The 21,150-nt window shown below is 37.7% G+C and overlaps 1 protein-coding gene across 1 annotated transcript; it reads left to right on the top strand.

The window, feature by feature from the left end:
- Positions 1-2,690: 2,690 nt before the first annotated feature.
- rubcnl (rubicon like autophagy enhancer) lies at positions 2,691-19,364 on the top strand. Its single transcript, XM_087829860.1, has 17 exons — positions 2,691-2,769; positions 5,753-5,868; positions 6,140-6,511; positions 11,278-11,552; positions 12,306-12,403; positions 12,929-13,316; positions 14,618-14,663; positions 14,759-14,864; positions 15,016-15,152; positions 15,267-15,331; positions 15,740-15,779; positions 15,922-15,999; positions 16,176-16,296; positions 16,554-16,615; positions 17,659-17,812; positions 18,234-18,324; positions 18,505-19,364. Exons 2-17 carry the CDS (start codon positions 5,753-5,755, stop codon positions 18,603-18,605), a joined length of 2,250 nt encoding a protein of 749 aa, XP_087685986.1. The 5' UTR covers positions 2,691-2,769; the 3' UTR covers positions 18,606-19,364.
- Positions 19,365-21,150: the final 1,786 nt, after the last annotated feature.

Genomic DNA, 21,150 nt, shown 5'->3' on the forward strand with positions numbered 1-21,150 from the left:
TTTTTCTTCATTTTTAATGTCATATTTACACTATCTGCAACACCACTGCTGCAGTTTGTGAGCAGTAATGTCACCAGTTCCAAATGAACAATAAATGAACCATAAATATACATTTGATCAAATGTTATTGTTTGAGATTAAAGCACGGGAAAGCAGCTCTATGAGAAGAAAGTAACTGATTCGTGCTGCAGGCCAAAAACCCTTATTTACAACCACCCTGTGTACATGAAGCTCGTGCGTGTGTGTGTGTGTGTGTGTGTGTGTGTGTGTGTGTGTGCGCGCATGCGCATGAGTGATAATGAGAGAGTCCCACCGGGAATCAGAAGGAAGTGCTGAGTCAGCTCATTACATAACAAGCTTGCATCAGCAGATGATGCACAGTGCTGACCCCTGATTACACTGAGCACCATCACTTGTTCATACTTACATATTTGTGAGGATCTTTGCTAACCTAACACACAACACATCGTACAGATTAACTCAAACTCAATAGTTATTGCAAATTTTTAGCCAGTTTGCTTTTTGCATGCACGGTTTACCCATATAGAAAAGATATGCATAAATCTTATAAAGTTTGTATCTGTCTTGTGTGAAACTTGTGTGAAAAGCACACAAGACTGAAAACAGATATAAGATCCCTTGAAAAATTGTATAAATGAAACTTGTATGTTTTGGATGCTTCCTAAAACAATATAGGAAAGTAATGCGAAAGTGGCCACTTTCATGAGTAAATCATATAAACTATATGAAGTGGGCCACATCTTATGCATGTCTTTTATAAGTTTTTACTATTTCTTTTCCACATGGGTATAATTACATATGTCCTTTCTTTGTAAAAGTCAAAGCAGAGAAGAGGGGAGTAACACGAAGCAGTGGAAGGAAGAAGTTTAAGAAGCCACTCAAATATTTCTCACAAAAACGTTTTTACCAGTTAGAGCTTTCTTTTCTTTCTGATATCACAATTTTTTGACATAAAGTGATGTCATGTGTGTTAATGAGGTACCAGGATGTAAAAATGTGTGTTTCAGGAAATGTGTAGCTCGTGTTTCCTTTTTTAAGTACTTTTTTTTTACCCCAAAATAGTGGCTATGTTATAAAACCAGCCCCACTCACTGTAAGTCAATTATGTGGTCTTCATAACAATGAAAAAGATCTGATTAAGCCGCAAAATAACAGAGGAAGAGACGACACTGACTCCAGACCAAGTCTCTACTTTCTATGGCATTTTGAATGGCATTATCAAAACATATGTTGTTGTTGTTGTTGTTGACTACAAGGTCTGGTATTCATGTTCACCAGCTAAAAAATGAGGAAGTATACCTAATATGCAATAGTGTACACTTAAAATGAAATTCAAATCATCTCTGGATGTTCATGCTCGAAAGAATGAAGTGCTGCGCTTTAAGATTTCAGTGTTTCTTTCCCAAAAAGATTCAGTCATCTTTCTTTATCTTTTGTTAAAGCAAACAAAAGAGTTGTAATGTTTATTTTATAATCACTAATAAAAACAGCAATATTTACTTACAACATTTACTGAATCATTACATTTAGGCTTGTAGTTTAAAATCAGACTTATAAGATAGTTTTCTCAGATGACTCGTCTTACTTTGTCTACTGGATCAAGTTACCCCTTAAAGAGAAGACATGGCAAAGTTGAAATATATTTTATTCATCCCAGAGTTGTAAGGTCTCTTTGTTACAGCAGTTAAAAATTAACTGAAAAAGTCCTGAGCATCACAAAAACATTTAAATCACTTTCCCCCTTCAGAACCTGGTTTGAATTTCACCAGTCGACTTGACCATGTCTAAAGTACTGTGCAAAAGTTCTATGCTATCTCTCATGTTGCTACGAAAATAGGAAAATGTTGCAGCAGTTTACTGAAACATGCAAACCTCCATGGAAATACAGTATATGAAGTGAACACAGACAGACAGACAATTCCTGGTTGCATCCTTTATATCTGAAATACCAATTGTTCTGAAATATCAACCGAATGTCAACTGAAGTTGAGCTATGTCTGGGCTCTGAAATGCTGCCACCTGGAGGTAAAGACTGGAGGTAAGTGTCTCAATCTGATCACATCTCAACAACACCCCCGGCCATTGATACTTGTCTCTGTACTAGAACTTCCTCTTTCACCTCTGCCAGCTGCCAGCTAACATGCCAGCCTTTGCTGAGCACTGAGAAATGTCACGTAAGATATGCTGCTGAACGAAACCTTTGCACTCGCGTCTGTGACGGTCTTTAAATTGAGGAACTTTTGAACACAACATTTAAGACCTCCTATGGGTTTAAAGAAACACTTTTGCTCCTATAATCGATCTGATTATATTTCATTAAATGTTCCTTCATTCTTTAGAATGAAAGAAACAAGAAATATTTGAATTATCTATTATGTGTTATGTATTATGAATGCTCCTAAAATAAAAACATGACTTAATACATAATGAATCAACTCCCTGTTGTTAAATAGTTGAGAAAAAGTCAGCAGCCTGTGTTTTTTTAAGTGGCAGATTACATATTTAGGGTAATTTTGTGGTAAGGTGCTGTGCGGTGTACTGAGAGCTTCTTGGTGTCTCTGTTCTTAGTGAAAAAAAAGCCCAGCACTGACTGCTGAGACACAGAAAATACAAACCTGATTTAAATACAGGAAGTGCTGAAAACCAACCAGCCCTCTTCCTTTCTCTCCAGCTGCCGCAGCTTTTTGAAGACTCGCATTAGTCCTCCCTTCACCAGACTGACAGGTTTCCTCTTCGAGTCACTAACTGGTGAGTAGCCTGAGCTTTGTGTTCTGGTCAGTGCTGCTTCTGCTGTCTGCTTTCCCCCCTCTCTCTGCTTCAAACATGTTGCTTTTTACTTTGACTGAAACAAAAAAGGGACATATTTTAGACATTATCACTTACAATTAGAATCTACTTCTGCATTCATACAGGAAGCTCTGTTTGCTGATTAAAGCGAAGCAGCTCCTTGAAGATATATGAGCGATATATAAGAGAGATTAATCAGCAGGGCTCATGTAGAAACTGCTTTCTGTGTCACGTTGAGAGTAATACATTTGTATTTGCACTGAAATATCTTTGGCTGTTTTCTTCCCTTTTTAAAAAAAAATCTCAAATCTTTGAAATTCACTTCTTAGATTTGTTTGGGGATACATTTGGTTGTATATGTGTGTTATGAGGATACAGAGGGTGGACTATAAAATAACTGTAGTTTTAGTTGGATGTGAGGTCTGTTTATGACGTTGAAGGCTGTTCAGTGCTACATTTTCTCATTTAATTTAGTTCTTTTGTGTTTTACGCTGATTTCTCATCTTTGATTAAACATTCCAGCTTTATTCAGATTCAAAGACGGTGACATTCGGTTCACAACACTTCAAATTCAAATTCAAATTCAAATTTTATTTGTCACACACACACAACCATACACAGTATGACATGGGGGTGAAATGCTTGTAGCTGTACAATGCCCGACCATTAAATGACAGAAAAAAGTTTTACAGTATTTACAATTTACTACAAAATTTACAAATTAACTTAGGAATTTACAGTAAAAAAAAAAAAAAAAAAAAGTGCAAATAGCAGAAAGAGATTATCAAGATTATGAATTATAGGATTATAAGAAGAGTGTGGTGGTGCGTGTGGTGATGTGATGTGTGTGAGAGTCCAGTCTTATAGTGATGTGTGTGGGAGAGTCCAGTCCTACACCTGGTTCAGGGTCCGAATAGCCTGGGGGAAGAAGCTCCTCCTCATTCTCTCTGTTTTGTTTTGTTTTTCAGTAACAATGTAACCACTTGTGACACCTCAGTTTGATCGTCATAGATCATGCTTTAGCCTAACATCCCCCTCTAGCAGGCCTTGTCATTTATTCCCAGGTAGAGGTAAAAAAAAAAGTAAAAAAGCAGAAGTTGGCCATCAGGGTGCCCTAAACTCAGGACCAATAAGCTACAGTGATGTCAGGAAAGTTCTTATCTTTTTAAATCACCAACTAACCTCTGCATTATGTTAGGCAGAACTGACTACATGTAAGTCATGAAAAAAACAACAACAAAGTTGTAGTTATCTGGTTGTATTGACAGCAGCTGAAACTAAAGACATGTCCTGGATATTTTTATTTTGTTTTAGTTGCGTTTATGAGTGTTCCAGTTTTTTTTTATTTGAATTCAAACAATAAAATAATTTTTTAAACATCATTAATTTAACACGTTTCTCAGTTTTACCTTTCACTGTCAGGTCTTTACAATAACCTTTATGTAGACTGATATGCTTCGTAGTTCTAATGTTTTGTCTTGCGTACAGGATAGTGCTAATTCTCACAGAGTGATGTGTCCGACACCCATATTTTTATCAGAGTCACACCCACACTGCACAGGCTGGGTTATTTTACAAAGCATGAAAGCTTAGATCTTAGATCTTTCTGCACATGGTTGTTGGAGTTTCTCGGCTGAGACTGTTCTAATTCTGGATGAACTAAAGACTTTGCTAGCATGTATTAGCTTTTATGAAGTATTGGCCACAGTAGCTGTTTTCCAGGAGAGTTTGTGAGATCTTGGAAAGCAACGGAAATAACTGATTGAGGTTCAGCCCCATCTTCTGTAACCTAAAAGACACCCATGTTCTGGTTCAGTTTTAGAAACGATCATTATAAAAACACCCAAATACCTCTGAACGATGGTTATACATAAACACTCTGCTATTCTCATTATTTTAGTATGACGTTTTCTGTTTTTAATACACTGAATTCCTCCATTTGAATTCATAAGGCTCGTATGAACTTTTAAAAACATGTTATTTTTTACAAGGATCTTCTTCATTAGAGTAGTTGTGCAGCAAAACAAGTCATTAAGAATAGTGTATATCAGGGGTAGGCAACTCCAGGCCTCAAGTGCCGGTGTCCTGCACGTTTTAGACATCACCCTGTGTCAACACACCTGAATCAAATCATTAGTTCATTCCCAGGCCTCTGGAGAACTTCAAGACATGTTGAGAAGGTAATTTAGCCATTTGAATCAGCTGTTTGGATCAAGGACACATCTAAATCCTGCAGGACACCGGCACTCGAGGCCTGGAGTTGCCTACCCCTGGTGTATATAAACACATGCATCACTTAACTCTGTTCACTCTTTACATAAATGCTTAAATCACCTTTGCAAACAGTTATCAGCATCTGTGGATGTAGTAATATTTATAACTTGCCAGTTAAAAGAATGGAGAACATCCAGAGAAGTTGATGGCACAGGCAAACAGTTGCTCTACTTTGAGCTAATGACATAATTCAGCTACACACTCTGTGCAGTTGTGACTTGCACAAGTAAAAAGTCTGTGATGCCACATTTCCTGGGAAATGCATGCATTGCTCCACACTGGGAACTTGGAACTATACAGAGATGACAGTGTATTTGTAATTGTTTAAAATTTGAAAAATCTTTAACTCTCCCCTGAGATACCTTCACACTTTAAAATTTGCATTATGATAAAGATTTAGGTTATAATTTTGCATATCCTTTCATAATGGATATGTATATTTATTTATTTTCATTCTCATCAGTTCCAAATTGTGGCAGAACTAATAAACCTTCCCAACATTTTCAGCAGCTTAATAACTTACACAATATTACAGAACATTTAATACTTTCTGATCTTGTACAACCATTAGTCAATACCACAACTGGTACTTGTGTTGCCTCTGCACTGAAAGCAGCAGGAAGTTTGCTTCAAAGTTATTGAGAAACAATGCCTCTCTTTTTCTGCGCAGATGGGAAGCCACAGCACCATGTCCTCCTCTCTGTATAGTTCCAAGTATGTCAGCTGGCATGTGGACATAGTGGAGTCAAAAACCCCTGCAATGGCATCTACAGGTAAGATCCAGCACATATTTGTAAACCTTCTGTTCTAGGCATCTTGAAAGACTGGTATCACTGCCACCACACAGGAAACACCAGAGAGTTGCTGAAACATGTATCGCAAAGCTTTAGTTTAAAACGGCTAGGCTTTTAGCATGAAATTATCTGGACATATCTTTTCCAGAACAGTCTCTGTTTCTGGTTCCAGCTCCAAAAATCTACGTGCAATTAAAACGAAGAATGCCTTTGGAATACATATTGATCAGGCCTAACTTTTTCTTTGCTGTCTCCCTTGTTTTACTTTGCTACCAAACACAACAGTCAGCTGCTATGGATTCTAACCCACTTCTCCTTCTGTCACCACCAGAAACTGACAGAGCAGAAGCAAATTCATCATCTTCCCATCACCACCAGCAGGCAAAAGTCAATTGCCTCAAAGATTTTAAATCTTTCCTTGACTCCAAGTCAGACAGACTCAGTCACAGCAGTGAGGGTTTGGGTGATGAGTGTAAGAAAGGCAACATAGATACTGACATCCAGAGCAAAGAGGAACTTTCTCTTTTGGATCCAGGGGATAAAAAATTCCACCTTCCCCGGAGCAGTCCGGTCATTTCCAGACGCAGCAGGCCCATCTCCTGGCACGGAGGAGTAAATGATACATCTAGTCCCAGGTAACCACTATATACTGTGTACTATATGTTCAAAGCATTACAAAACATTGCAGCAATATCATTATTACAAATGATTGGATAACAAATAAAAAAAAATGACCAAGAAACACAGATCTACATGTGTCATAGATGGAATATACACCTAATTATATAAGAAATAATAACAAAGTGCGGTGAGATACACCTATCAGCTAAAGCATCTGTTGTAGCTGAGCAGTGTGTAGAGTGATCAGAGTGCAGTGTGCTTTTAAAAAAACACAATGCCTCCTCAAACATATTGAAACTGTCTCCCACATTCTGAGTGACTCTCATTTTTAAAGGGCAACACTGCAAGATAGATACGTTTCTAAAGTCTTGTTGTTCATTGGGGGTGAAGAAACCAGGGAAGGGTTTCATGAGTAAAAAAAGACGAAGCCTAAACGATTATATTACGTTTCTAAAGGTGCTTTTTAGGTGATGCTTTTCTAAAATAAGCTGTAAGCTGTGATGATGGGTAAACCAGTAACTATCGTATCAAACTTGAAGTAAGAGTTGTGCATGAGTCATTCAGTCTTTTCTCTTGAGTGCTACAGTTCATGAATGACTTTTACCATTAGCTGTTTGGAATCCACACAAAGCAACAACTTTGTCCACTTGACGAAGCTGCATACTACATGATTTTACTGCTACAATTCAGTACGCATAGGTAAACTGTAGGTGGCATAAAACATGTTAACACATTTATTATTCAGATACTTAGGACCAGGAGTTAAAATGGGATTCAGCTGGTGGGGGAACCCTATAATTGGGTGTAGTGGTGCTGTGCTGTTATTCTGATATTTTCTGTTCTTTGGGCTAACTCAATTTAAATAAGACATAAGCAGAGAGCTAAAAGGCTGATTTCCAGACCTCTAGATCAGCCCAGAGTATGGTATGGCCCCGGGCTCCACCTGGCTCATTTGGTTGCCCCTACCAGTGTGAGGTCAATTGGAAATTGGGATTTAAGCATAATATAGATAGATATACACCCATTTTGTCCCATTTCAGCCAGCAAACAGTCCTTACATTTTGTGGGAAATCACAATAGAACTTTGTTTCTTTTGCTGTGAAGATGTTATGAAAAAAACAAAACATTTATGTTTTTAGCATTTATGTCTGCAAGTAAATGCCACTTTGAGTTTGCTGGCCCTGAAAGATGTCAGAAAGACTGATGCAGAATATAGAGCAGGGGTCTGAAACTTGCGGCCTAGAGTCCACTTGTGGCCCACGTCACACCTACTTGAGGCCTGTATATTGACGTGAAGAAATAATACAATTTGGCTCTTAAAGTTACCTTTTTTTTTTTAGGGAAGATTTGTTTGTTGTTGACTGCAATGTTAAAATAAGTCATTTAACAAGCAAAAAGTTATTTAATATGAAGGCAATATGAACAGAGTAAAAACATGTTGAGGGATTGAGTTTAGTGAGAGTTATTTATTTTCACTAGCAGTCAAAAACTAATGTGTACACTTATGTCTGCATTCTTATCATAGCTGAAGTGCTGCCACGTGTCTGGTCAGAAACAGTTTACCGATTTGTTTCTTTGGTAGTTCAATGAAAGGCTTCAGTTAGTTAAGAGTCACAAAAAAATGTCTTCCTGTTTGTAGTTTTGTCTTGTAATACAATATTTGAAATTATTAAAAAAAAAAAAAAAACAACACTAGATTTTCAGAAATATTTGTGGGTGTTTTCTTATTTGTTTTTTGTACTTCTTGAACACTACAGTGGCCCTCACATGAAATGACAGTAGCAGCAGTGGCCTACAGCTCATTTAAGTTTGAGACCCCCTGATGCAGAGTTTTTAACACACAGTCTTCTAAGTATTTATTTACTGTAGTCACAGGTAAAGCCATGTGTGTGGTGGAGCAGATCACTATGTTTAAGGATTGAGAAATACAAGAACTCGACATCTGAACCTTTGCTAGCAAAGCTACAAAAGCAACAAGCCCTTCTCTTTTTTTCTTTAACAGTCTTTAATCATCCAGTTTTTTATTTTTACTTCCAACAAAATCGCTAAAACAGTAATTCATACTCTGATGGTGAGTTTATCAGTGAATGTTTGGTGAATTCTTTTGCACCTGAGAGGAAAGGAGCAATTAAGAATATGCCACTCTCCAAGCAAGATCAAGAGTCTTTCAACACCTTTGCAGGAAATCTGGATTTTCAGTTGAAAAGTGGACAGCGGAGCTATTAGGAATGTGTTGAGTGAAAGGCATGATTGGAGAGGCTAGCTCTGCAATGGGACAAACAGGCTGATGTTACAAACTATGGCTGTTCAAATCTGCTTTTGAAGCAGATGCAAAATGAAATTAACCCAAAACAGGAACTGGTATTTTTGAACTGCGTTATACAGCAGGACGTGCAGTGTAAGTCAGTGCTAAAAATGAATCAGGTTTCTGATGCTGTAACTAAAATAGTCAATTCCATCAGGGCAGGAGCATTGAATCACCGACAGTTTGTTGCACTTTTGTAGGCACATCAGACTGAACATGGTGACATAGGTTCCCACACAGCTGGGGGAGGTGGCTCAGCGTAGGCAAAGTGCTAAAAACAGAGCAGAAATTTTGTGACAAGGACATTCCAGAGCTCTCATATGCACAATGGAAAGCAAATCTTGCATTTGCTGTTGATGTGACTTTCCTTTGCATTTTCAAAACTGCAAATGATGTAATTAAACTATAAACAGAAAATCTGGAAATTTTACAAAACACACTTTGTCCGCAATTGTTTGTGGGAATGTTGATTATATAGTGATACAATGTTGGCATGTGCTTATTTCACATTTGCATTGACCAATTGTAACATCTACTCTTAACAGACAGTGGCCATTTATAGAGATAATATTAATATTGAGCAGAACTGAGTTCAGCTTATTGATGCAGTTTAACACAACAGTCCCACTTTCTCACGTGGCCCCTTGGGAAATTTAACGGTCCATCCCAGTCCTACACAATATGACGCTAGTAGCAAAGGTAGAAATTGGTGAGTGAATCTAATCAGCATCACCTCCCTCATTTAAAATAATACCTAACACGTGCACCACAGCCTGTCCTGCACCAGTCCAACATAGTGCATCACTGGAACCTCCACAGCGGTACACCTAACTAACCTGTTCTGCCTCTTCTACACTTCACTAAACTGTCTATATTGCATACTTTTATGCATCCTTTCGCAAAAAATTAGTACACTTCAGTTAGTTTCGCAAGATGCTTCACAAAAAGGTATCATTAGTCATGTATAGATCTGATAACTATAAAATGAATTAAAGGAGAGTTAGAGTTAAGTTTTCAGTTTATATGGCTGCACCCTTATTTCCCACAGGGTCTCCACAGTGGATGGATCTGCATGTTTGATTTGGCCCTTCCTGATGTAATCCTTTGATTTGTGATAAGCAGTAGGAATACACAAACTTGGGCTCGCTTGAGTCTTTGTTTTTGCTTCCTCCTGGTCTCAAAGCTTTCCCATGTCAGGTGAATCTGTTAATAACTACACCAAAGGTACATTTATGTAAAAAAGTGTTTTTTGACCTATGGAGACATTATTCACCGTATATGTATCTAGGTAATATGCAGATTCACTTATTGTCTACACTAAGCTAATAAATGGGGAAAAGAAACAAATAACCTTAAAGTCACAACTTTGCCTTTTTTTGGTGGAGTCGAACTCAGAGAAAAGGAAATGCAGCTTCACTGAGTTCCAGATGTAACGCGAACTAAAGCACACGGCAATTTTACAAAATATGTATTGCTCTAAATAAGACACGGTGCTGTGTGAATGCCTTCCTGCCGAAACCAAAAGATGGTCACTAGACTGCTCAGTACGCACAACAGTTCCTAGTTATCGGGATAGAAAAAGGGAACAGACAAGTGAAAGAAGCCTCATGAAAAACACAACCTTGCATTCCTCAGTGAGCAGGCTGGGAAAATTTCCTTCATATGAATGAGTATTTTTGTCCTTTAGTTTGTGTGTTTATTTTTTTTAAATCACACACATGAAAAGTGCAGGCCCTCTCTTAGCATTTCACCAGCTGTCCCACATTGTCTCACAGACACACACTCTTTGCCCCACATTTAGTTGTTGCTTTGTGGTCACCTCATACCTAATAGTGAATAGGAATATAGGACAGTCTGCTTACCACAGTGTTACTCTAGCACCACTTGATGGCGCTAAGGCTTTAGAGACTTCAGTTACTGTGGGATAACTGGCTGCTCGAGGTAAAGTAACACAATAAAACTAATAAGCTCATGTTAACACTACACAGTATGCTGCATATGTAAACAACAAGCTTTACTTCTTGTGAATAATTGCAGCAGGAGCCAGTGTTTACTGCTTAGGACTCACAGTGTTTGACATTTGAGATACTTTATGGTAAATGTCATGAAAGTTGTGTGGTTGCCAAGAGCCTATGAGCAAACAGGAACTGAAATGAGTAAATAAAGAGACCTTTTTTTTAAATTTCTGCAGCTATGGTTTTACACCTCAAAGTAAAAAGAAGAAACAGGATATTCCTCATGTTTCTGTTGAAAATACAGTGAACATACTATTTTCACTGCTCGCACTAACTACTAACAACTCATTACTTGTTAAAGTGATGAGTAAACATTTGATGCCACTCAGCTGCTTGTCAGGTGATGCACAATATGTGCTTTTTTATGGTTAACATTTAATTTGGTGTTTATTTCTTGGATGATTTTCACTTGCATTGTTTTGAAACTTCTCCATCTAAAGTGAAATGTTTCTCCTGTTAGCTCGGACCCATCATCTCCTGTCTTTGGTTCACCGTCTCTGGGTCTCCAGGAGTGGTTGACATCCAGCAGTGGGGAGGATCTGGAATCCAAACCGAGCTCTTATCAGTTATCATTCGCAGTGGAGATGGCTAAAAAGCAAAGCTCTACCTCTATCTCATCAAATCTGAAACGGCTTCTGACTCCCAGCCTCCACCTTCCCTACAGTGGACAGCAGGGATTCGCTGAGGAGCATAAAAGGCGGACCCAAAGTAGTTGCATTCCCAACAACACACCAGGTAAAATTAAAAATAAAAGCATTACTGGGGTTTACTGATTTTTGTTTTGTATTTTTCAGCTGTGTCAAGTAGTAAAGGGTGGCTGGCAGTTTTATTGTGCCTATAAGGAGACTAACCATGTCCAAAAACACACTAACTCTATGATTTCATTCCTGGTTTTGAGCTGCAGATTTTCTTTAATAAGGGAAAAGATTATTTAGGATGGCGTCTTTCAAATGTACCACAAACACTTCTGAATCTCAGCGTGATGAAGTTAAGAGACATAAAAGTTGACGGCAACAACACATAAAAATCCAGACGTCACACTGTACTTGTAAGGTGTAAAAGTAAAAAAAAAAAAAAAAGAATAAGAGAAAGTTCTGTGAGGAGAAGGACATCAGAAAGAAGCTGGATTCAAGGGATGAGTGTAAACTCAGGGATTCAGGGAAAATGTATACGATAAATAGGGAATATTTTGAACTGTGAAACATGTAAAGCTACTCCAGGCTTTGACTGTAGGCCTTTGTACACATTTATATTGCCAAATTTTCCTTTGGCATAATCTTGAGAAAACTTTTTAGTGTTTTATGAATACCCACGTATATACCCTCGATAAAGCCCAAGTATAAAAATATAGAACTGAGCAGACACTAACAGTGATGCACTGAGTGCAAATATGAACCTGACGTTAGCAACACTGAAAACATATAAATGTTAAAAAGGCTAGAAACCCAGTCCGTTTATTTATGTGTGTGTGTGTTTGTGTTTCATCAGGATGCGCTACCTCAACACAACAAAGCAAAGAAAGAAGCAGCAGCGATATCCCAGCATCCTCTGCAGAGATCTACAAGACCAGTTGTGAACTGGAAAAGGTACATTACATTTCCCCCCCAACAGTCTTTCACAGTTTTTATTTATTTTGCAATGAAATTAATAAAAGTAAATATAAAAAAAAGCTAATGACACACCCCTTTATTTTTCTATTGTAAAACAAGCTGCTTATTTTAAAAATTATTGGCTGAGTCATACAACTGCAAATTATAAGCTACAGATATATGAAATTAAAGGTGGTAGAATAATGTCCCATTATTAAACATATTAGCAAGTGCTTAATTTATCATTTATATATCAATAATCATCCTTAGCATGCCATTAATAAACACATATCTTTATCCATCTGTTACTATTAGACCATGTAAATGTAAATCTAAGACACTGAACTTTTTTTTTTTTTACCTTATTGAATTACTTATGAATTACTTCATTTTATGCCTTTAATCGGGTTACTATAGTGTTTGGCATTAAATATAGAAATGTGAAATCAGAGCCAGATTTGTGCCAGCAGACAGGTGCCAAATGCTCTCAGCAGCGTCTCACCAGTGTCTGTCTGTGTGCAGGAAAATGCTCATTTTATTGTGGTGGACATGGTGCTGGAGATGCTCGAAAATGCAAAATGGACTCTTAGCTTAGATCAGTGGCGTTCCACGATGGACACAAACTGCCTGATGTGCAAGGAAAGACATAAAAGCCTTGCACAGGAGAGTTCGCCACAGAAGCAGACATTTAGATTACACAGGCATAAAGTAAAGTACAGCAGAGTTGATCCTAGACGAGAGAGATACAAGCGAAGACATCTTGATGAAGACATGAAGATGTCACACAGAGAAACACACCCATGTGTAGAGCAGCAAACACAGGACAAAGCAGAGGAGGAAGCAGGGAAGGATGAGCCTAAACATCAAATGAAAACTCTGTCTGTGCTCTCCACTGACAGCGGATTCGAAGGTAAGAAATTCTATTTTTAATGAAACACACATTCCTTAAATAGTTCCTTATCAAACACATTGTTTTGACCAGGAATGGGTCGTCCTACATCTTCCTTTGTCCGGATAATGTTTTTAGACAAAAAGCCAGACTAAAAAGCCATAGGATGACTAATTTCTTACTGCAATTTATTCAACCAAATTTCATAGAAATCAGCCTAAATGCTGTGAAGATGGTATCAACAGGTTGATTGTTCCTTTCCACCAATCTTCCATCTGAGTCAAAAGTAACAAAGAACTCATATAAACATGCTTTGATCAGCAGAAAGTGCTTTCTTACTGTGAACATATTTGCACAGACAAACAGCTAACTGCTGCGCTCACACCCACACTAATACTCATGAAACTAAAACACTTTTTTTTTAACTGAAGAACCTTTGAATAAACTTTGTGGAGTTTTTTGTGATTCCCTTTGTTTTTAAAGATCACCTTGCCCAGTTTTAGCATTTATTACATCCTTTGCAGTCTCTGTTTATATTCTCTGCGTGATTGTGGTTTCCTCTTTTGTATTCCCATTCTGCTCCCTCCATTTAATATCTGCATTTTAGCCTCTGTCCCTTTGTCAAGTTTGCAGGTCTTATTCTGGTTGCTATGGGTTTGTTTGTTTGTGTGTGTGTGTGTCTTTTATTTTGATAGTCTCATGTCTGATGTGCTTTGAACAGAGTTTTACTTCCCCGTCTTGTTCCAGCTGTCTTCCCCGGTGTTTCCCATCTCCCGAATTACCCAGAATTTTTGTTTATGTCTCCCTCATGTTGTGTGCTCAGTGTGGTTCTTAGTTCCTTGTATTCCTGGCCTCTGCCCTTACATTATTAGCAACGTATGACAGTTAAAGCTCTTTTATAAGAAATGCCCCATTGTCTGTAAACCAACTCTCATTTCAAATGGACTGAGGCTAAGTGAAAAACTGTTCTGTGGTCAGACAAATGTGAAATTATTTTTTTAAATCATGGACACCATGTTCTCCAGACCATTTCCAATTATTATTGGAAATGGTCATAAATGATGGTGTTTTATATTCCATATAAAAAAAGTGAAGTATCTATATTTTATCTGCGCTTGGAAGTTTGAAGCCTACAGTATTTGTTTCCCCCCTAGTGTTCACTGACTTTATATCAGGAACTGATTGTTTTAAATGTTGTTTTTTTTCTATGACACTTATCAACACATATACATTATTATATCAACTAAATATAGAAATTATTTTCTTAATATTGGATTAAATGAGTATAAACATAATCATCATATTATGTGTTTCCGTTTCAGACTGTGGAGTTGATCATACACTAACTCAGAGAGAGTCTCTAAAAAAGTAAGAAAACCTGTTCCTTTCAGTAAACATGCATTTTAATAATGTAAGTGTTTGTTCTTTTAAATCTGACTAAATCTATGATGTCCATGGTGCAGTGCTGAGCAGCTAGCCCAGCAGCTGGTGTTGGATTTCAAAAAAGGTTGGCTCCCTTCTACTGAGCTTCAGCGTGGCCGGCAAAGCCTTCGCAGCTCGCTTCAGGAGGTGAGAACAGCAACCACAAATCAACTATGACTATAACACTTTCTCAACTTGGTATTTTAATGCAAGATAAATATATAATAAGATACACTGTTGCTGGGACTGGACTCCAGAAATGACCACAAGTATCCTCTGTTCCTTCTGTTCATACCAGCTGCCGGGTACAGAAAATGTGGCGGTGAGCAGCGGTAGCCTGACAGAAGAGATCCGACAGCGTACCAGGATGAGAGGATCCCTGAGCTGGGCACCACCACGTTTCCAGATCATCTTCACGGTCCAGCCAACGCACAGGTCTCATTTATATGTGATGACACAATAGCGCAGTGGAAAAATGGTTCATTTCTGATGCTATAAATGATTGTGTATTTAGAGCTGAATGTGTGTGGGTTTCTTTTCTTTGTTCAGACGAAGCGAGGTAGTGGCTTCGCAACACTTCCTGTGTGCAGGTTGTGGGACCGAGGTAGAGCCCAGTGAGTACTGCATTACATAATATGAATTGCAGAGGATTTTTGTTTTAGTTTTTATTTGAACATTACATTCGCATTCATAAAAACATTTTTAATCCCTCCACAGGAGAATAAACTATAGTCAGAAAATGCTTCCATTACCAAAAAGCAGAGAGATTTATAAATCATGCACTTCACTAATACAACTGTATTCAGCATTTTTGTCTAAAACTCAAAGTCATTCTGTGAAATGTAACTTTGTCATTTCTTAAAAAGGAATAAATAAATGTAAAAAACTGTTCTCCACTGAAAACATTGTTGTCTATAGTAATCAAGGTTGAGTACCAGTAAATACCAAACACAGGCCTCAGCCATGTCTTCACAATGTAACAAGCAGCAAAACCAAATATAAGACTCTCTGTCTCCCACCAGGGTACATCAAGAAACTGCGATACTGTGAATACCTCGGCAGGTGTGGAAACTAACATGTTATTACCCAAATATTAAAAACACCGTGAGCTATGTTTTCCTGCAATCAGATATTAAACCATATATATTTAAATAATGAAGTTATTACAAATGAATCATTGATCTGTTGTTATTCATTTTTGCAGATATTTCTGTGACTGCTGTCACAGCGGCTCAGAGGCTGTGATTCCGGGTCGAGTACTGTCCTGCTGGGATTTTGGCAGGTGATCAAATCAGACAACATATAGTAACTGTTAATATATGTTAAATGTATAGTTAATTCATATAGAAAACTGAAATGATTAAAGGTCTTGTAAATGTAAATGACTTCTAAATAACTTGCAGTGCACTTCTAAACCTTGTAACATCATCACAACTCACAATAATCCTGATATTTCAGGTACCCTGTGAGTGATTTCTCCAAACAGCTGCTGGATTCAGTGTGGCAGCAGCCTCTGTTTGACCTGACCTGTGTTGGTAAAAATCTGTACAGTAAAGTGAAAGAACTGGACAGGTTTAGGGTGAGTTAATGACTAAAGTATTACTGTTGTGCTTACCGTGATCATAGATGCCCGAAAGCAATCATTCACATTTAAAAACATATAGATAGCCATCGGAAGAATCCTGGCGTTTTATTTATTCTTTTACTGGATTTAGTAAGTAGTCTGTAGAATTAGATTTCAAAGCCGATACTGAAATTCAATGACAAACTATTAGGTTGTTTTCATTTATTTTTGTATTCCTTTTGTTTTAACATGTCCCTCTATCCTCCCATCAGGAGGTGCAGGATCAGCTGCTGGGCATCAAGAAGCTGCTAAAAGCCTGCAGATTATCAGAAAGGTAACATTTGGAGATAATACAAAGTTGATATATATTGTATCTAATGTATAAACAGCTCATGTCCTTGTTTTATAAAACAAAGACATTACTTCATTTACAGGTTTGGCAGTGGATCAAAATGTGTTTTTCATTAAATTTGCTGAGTATTTTTTTTATGTTTCTATCACATATTAAAGAACTATTACAAGGATTTCTTAAGTTTCAAAAACCTTTTGATGGTAAATAAATAGAGTTTGGCCATGACTGTATGCTAGGTATAAGATTTACTAGTTCACCTCGTTCATAGAGTGAATAAAATGCCACTGGGACACAAACTTCAAAACTGAGCAGTATATTTTGATCAGAGTAAAGAGTAATATCTCTAACTACTTCCTATTACAAGTTTAATTTAATGTTTATATGAATAAATATATTCATATAAACATGTAACTGTACTATATTATCATATATCATATTTGTGAGTATTTTACACTGAATTACCTGCAGTAACGTTTGTTATTGAAAATAACAATTGAAAATTATTTTTCTATAGCGCATAGCTAATGAGAAGCTTGAAAGGATGTGTGTATGTAACTGTGTTGTGCCAAAACAACCCCAATCCACAAAAGACCCCACAGGACCTACAGCAGATGTGAGGGACCTCCAGCCTTTAAGGGCCGGCGTTCTGCAGGTTTTAGATGTAGATCCTTAAATTGCTAAATTACCTCCTCAACATGTCTTGAAGTTCTCCAGAGGCCTGATAACAAACTAATCATTTGATTCAGGTGTGTTGACCCAGGATGCTATCTAAAACCTGCAGGACACCGGCCCCTGAGACCTGGAGTTCCCCACCCCTGACCCACAGAATGTGCCCTAACCATGAAATCTATCTGTCCTAACAGGCCCTTAAAAAGCTTTTAACCTGAGGTCACTGCAATTATATACTAATCCCTCAGAAATGAACAAAATATTTGAATTCACCTACAGTTTTTAACAAGTAACCTGTGTTGCTAACTCATTAGTAACTTCTTAGTAACCTAATCTGCCCTGTGTTTGTGTCCTAGTGTGCTGGCTGAGCTGGAGCATCTTCCTGCTCATCTGAGGGAGCAGTCAAACCTCTTCTCCATGGATGACCTACAGAAGGTGAAGAAGGGTCAGCTGGTTCCACAGGCCAAAGCAGTGCTGCAGTCTGCCATTACTCATGTGGAAAACTGTGAGGTCAGTCATTCTGAACCAGATGGCTCCTGGCCTCTTTAATGTTATTTATTAGCTAGAAAGTACAGACAGTACATTTCTACCTAAGGACAGTATTATTTTCCAGTGCTGATGATTTGCATTTGGTAATTAAATATTATTGCCGCTTACCTAAATTAAAAGCATTTCTAATTTTAAATTTCTTTTAAAGTTAGGGATTGTAGATCTCAGGCCCATTCACCTGACTTAATATGTAAACGATGACTTAAAGAAATAGCTTTTCACGACTCCTATCCCTGTGCCCGTTTAAACAAGTACGCAACATTTCAGGCAATATTTCAGTTAAATACAGCCAGGAATACAACACGTTTAGAGAAGGAAAACGTGTGAATGTTTGCATGAAATTAAATCATTTTGACTTTCTTCTCTCACTTCTTTCACACAGCTGTGTCTTGCCCGAGGTTTTATCTGTGAGTTTTGCAGAGAGAAAGACATCATCTTTCCTTTTCAGACAGACATATGTAAACGCTGTCCAGGTGAGCATAGACAAAGCGAGATGCAGTCTGTGTTCCTCTATAGACTAAAACCAGGATTGATTTTGTACAACTTCATAATATTCTTCTGACAACCCCCCCACAAATATAACAAGTAATATGCTGCCACTGGGTTTATATGCAGAATACATAAAATCTATGAATATCTTCTGTCTTTCACAGAGTGCAAAGCCTGCTTTCACAAAAAGTGTTTTGTGGTGAAAAGGTGTCCAAAATGTGCACGGATCCAGTCTCGGAAAGACCGTCGGATCCATGAAGAGTGACACCTGAAGCAGCAGCAGCAGCAGTTCTGTGTTGCAGTGGTTCATTTAACACTTTTTAGCTGCATTTTCTTTTCTGTAACTTCACATAAAAACACTTTTAATATGTCAGTAAGTTTCTGCTCTCTCATCCTGCTTATCTCTTACTACTTAAACCACACTGTTAAACATGCATATTCCTTTACATGACTTAATATTTCCTATGGAAATTTGATCGGCACGAGAGTGATTGTACCTCAAAAAACAAGATAAAGCACTTAAATTATGCAAAACTGTTTTTCCCACTTTTGGCAGGTTAAATGTACTTTTCAGTGTAATGCTGATGGACAGCATAACCGTTCAATAGCTGCTTGCGATGTTTCCATGTGCGATATTTCATGTCAGGATTGTTGCTCAACAGAAATAATATATTACACATTACTTACTTAATCTCTTGCTGAAGAAAGCCACCAGGTACACTAACTATTTAACCTCTTTTGCGTTATTCCATAACATGGCCTGAGATGCATTTTTTTCATGTAGATTCCAGTCAACAATACAAACCTGAAGCTGCAGTCCCACAAACACTGACACGAATCCCCATAGAGGGCACATTAATTTTCTTTCATAATTTATATATGAACACAAAGTCTACAGCATGCCTGCAGAAAGTCTATGTCCTTTTAGCAGCAGCAGATGTTTCAAATGCAACTGTTTCTGTCCAGGATGCAGTGTGCACATTACAATTGTGATACTGTCCTTTCATATAATGAAAATAAAAAAATTTCCACAACTCTACTTGTGAAAAGTTATTGAGAACTTTGCCATTTCCTTGTTCAACCCAACAGTGGCTATATATTATAGGCTTATCATATAAAATGAAATATAGCTAGTACCGCTAGCCGTCAGAAATTTGTAGTAGAGCAAAATGTTTTCATTTGAAAAGCCGTGGAGCCCAAATATGTGTCAGAACTGGAAATTATAATTTAGTGGAGTAATTGCACTGTCAACTATCACCACCTCTTGGACCCCTAAGGGCCAGGTGGCCCAGATTTACACTGCCTTTGTATCATCCTAATACGTCCTCCTAATACTTCAGTACCCATCCTGTTTGCTTAATCTTGGAACTCTGGCCTGCAAAGTGTGCTTGCAATTATTATTTATCCCTTTGCAAGTAGTACACTTCCTTTACTTCCAGAGATCTGTTCCCAAGAATTCTGTCTGTCATATCTGACCATCAGAAATCACGATCAGATATGATACTAATTATTCTGCCGAATTAGCACTTTGCATGCACTTACTATTAAGACATATCACCAGATAAGGTTAACTGAAAACTTGAATTATGCAGAAGCCATTCTAGTGCTTCCCCCCAGTTTTTAATAGTTGTCAACATCTGTATTTTCTTTGTTAAACTGTGTTGAAATCCGTGTTGGTCAGAATAGTAGGGCATCACATTTTAAGGGCCAAACCTAGTTTCTCCACTATTGTGTAAAATAACATATTGATCCTGGAGTTTTGAATAAAATGGCAGGTTTATGGTGCAGCAATGAATCTTGGGGTTAATATAATGTAAGTCAATGTGTATTAACATGTACTTCCTGTATACAGTGAGTATGAATTTAGTTTTTTACATGGCAATATTTGCAAAAAGAATACGGTGTAAGCATTTGGTATTAAAAATGTTATGAATCATTTCCACCAGTTTTTATTGCATCATCTTTCTCTTTCACTTCAGTGCCTTGGCTTTTCTTATACCCTCCTCTATAATTATGCTTTTATTTTGTGTGGGGAAGGCTAGTATTCTGGCAGTGGTGTGTGGTCGTTTACAGAAAGGGAAGCAGAGACATGGTAGAGAAAAATGAAACAATAAAACAGTATGTACAAACCTCACTGCACGTGTATTATTGGCAAATTGCACTTCAATGATCAAAAAGCTGCTTTTATGCAAAAAAAATGTTTGCCATCAGTGTTAAGTGGCTCAGGACCACATAACTCTAAATAATATCCTTCAAGCTCAGAAACACAGGCCTAAATGTTGATTGTAAGAAAAAAACAAATCCAAATATGTGACTAAAAGGCTTGAACATTGTTTGACATGGTTAATTGTGAATACAGGAGGACTAAAATTTTAAAGGTGGTTAATCTGTAAATTTGGTGAACCAACAAATCTCTCAGAGACATTAAAGTGCTGGTGGAGCCTGAACCTGTTTAGCTTTAATTAAACTTGTCTGTTGTATCAAACTGGACATGGAACATCTCTCCATCATCAACTGTGTCCTTGCTAACATTGCAAAGAAGTTCATATAAAAATGTGTTCACACTATACCAGGGGTGTCAAACGTATGGTCCGCGGGCCGGATCAGGCCCGCAAACGGGTTTAATCTGGCCCGTGAGATGATTTTGTAAAGTATAAAAATGAGCAGCAATTTTTCAATAAAGAAACTGCTGTTCCAATTGTGTCCATTGGATGGCGCAATAGCAATTGTGAGCTACTTTGTTTTGCCCATGAAATTTAAACCTGATGTGCTTTGGCACCCTCATTGCCCCAACATGTCTCTGTCAAAAA

The sequence above is a fragment of the Neolamprologus brichardi genome, chromosome 16 (genome assembly GCF_056152115.1).
Source record: "Neolamprologus brichardi isolate AB-2024 chromosome 16, ASM5615211v1, whole genome shotgun sequence".
In the NCBI taxonomy this organism is placed as follows: Eukaryota; Metazoa; Chordata; class Actinopteri; order Cichliformes; family Cichlidae; genus Neolamprologus; species Neolamprologus brichardi.

What these genes read in the sequence shown, in the direction of transcription:
- rubcnl (XM_087829860.1), top strand. Translation starts at nt 5,753, where the DNA reads ATGGGAAGCCACAGCACCATGTCCTCCTCTCTGTATAGTTCCAAGTAT. An exon ending in TCTACAGGTAAGATCCAGCA is followed by an intron (nt 5,869 to 6,139) that starts CATATTTGTAAA and finishes CTCCCTTGTTTT; the next exon opens with ACTTTGCTACCAAACACAAC. An exon ending in AATGATACATCTAGTCCCAG is followed by an intron (nt 6,512 to 11,277) that starts GTAACCACTATA and finishes TTCTCCTGTTAG; the next exon opens with CTCGGACCCATCATCTCCTG.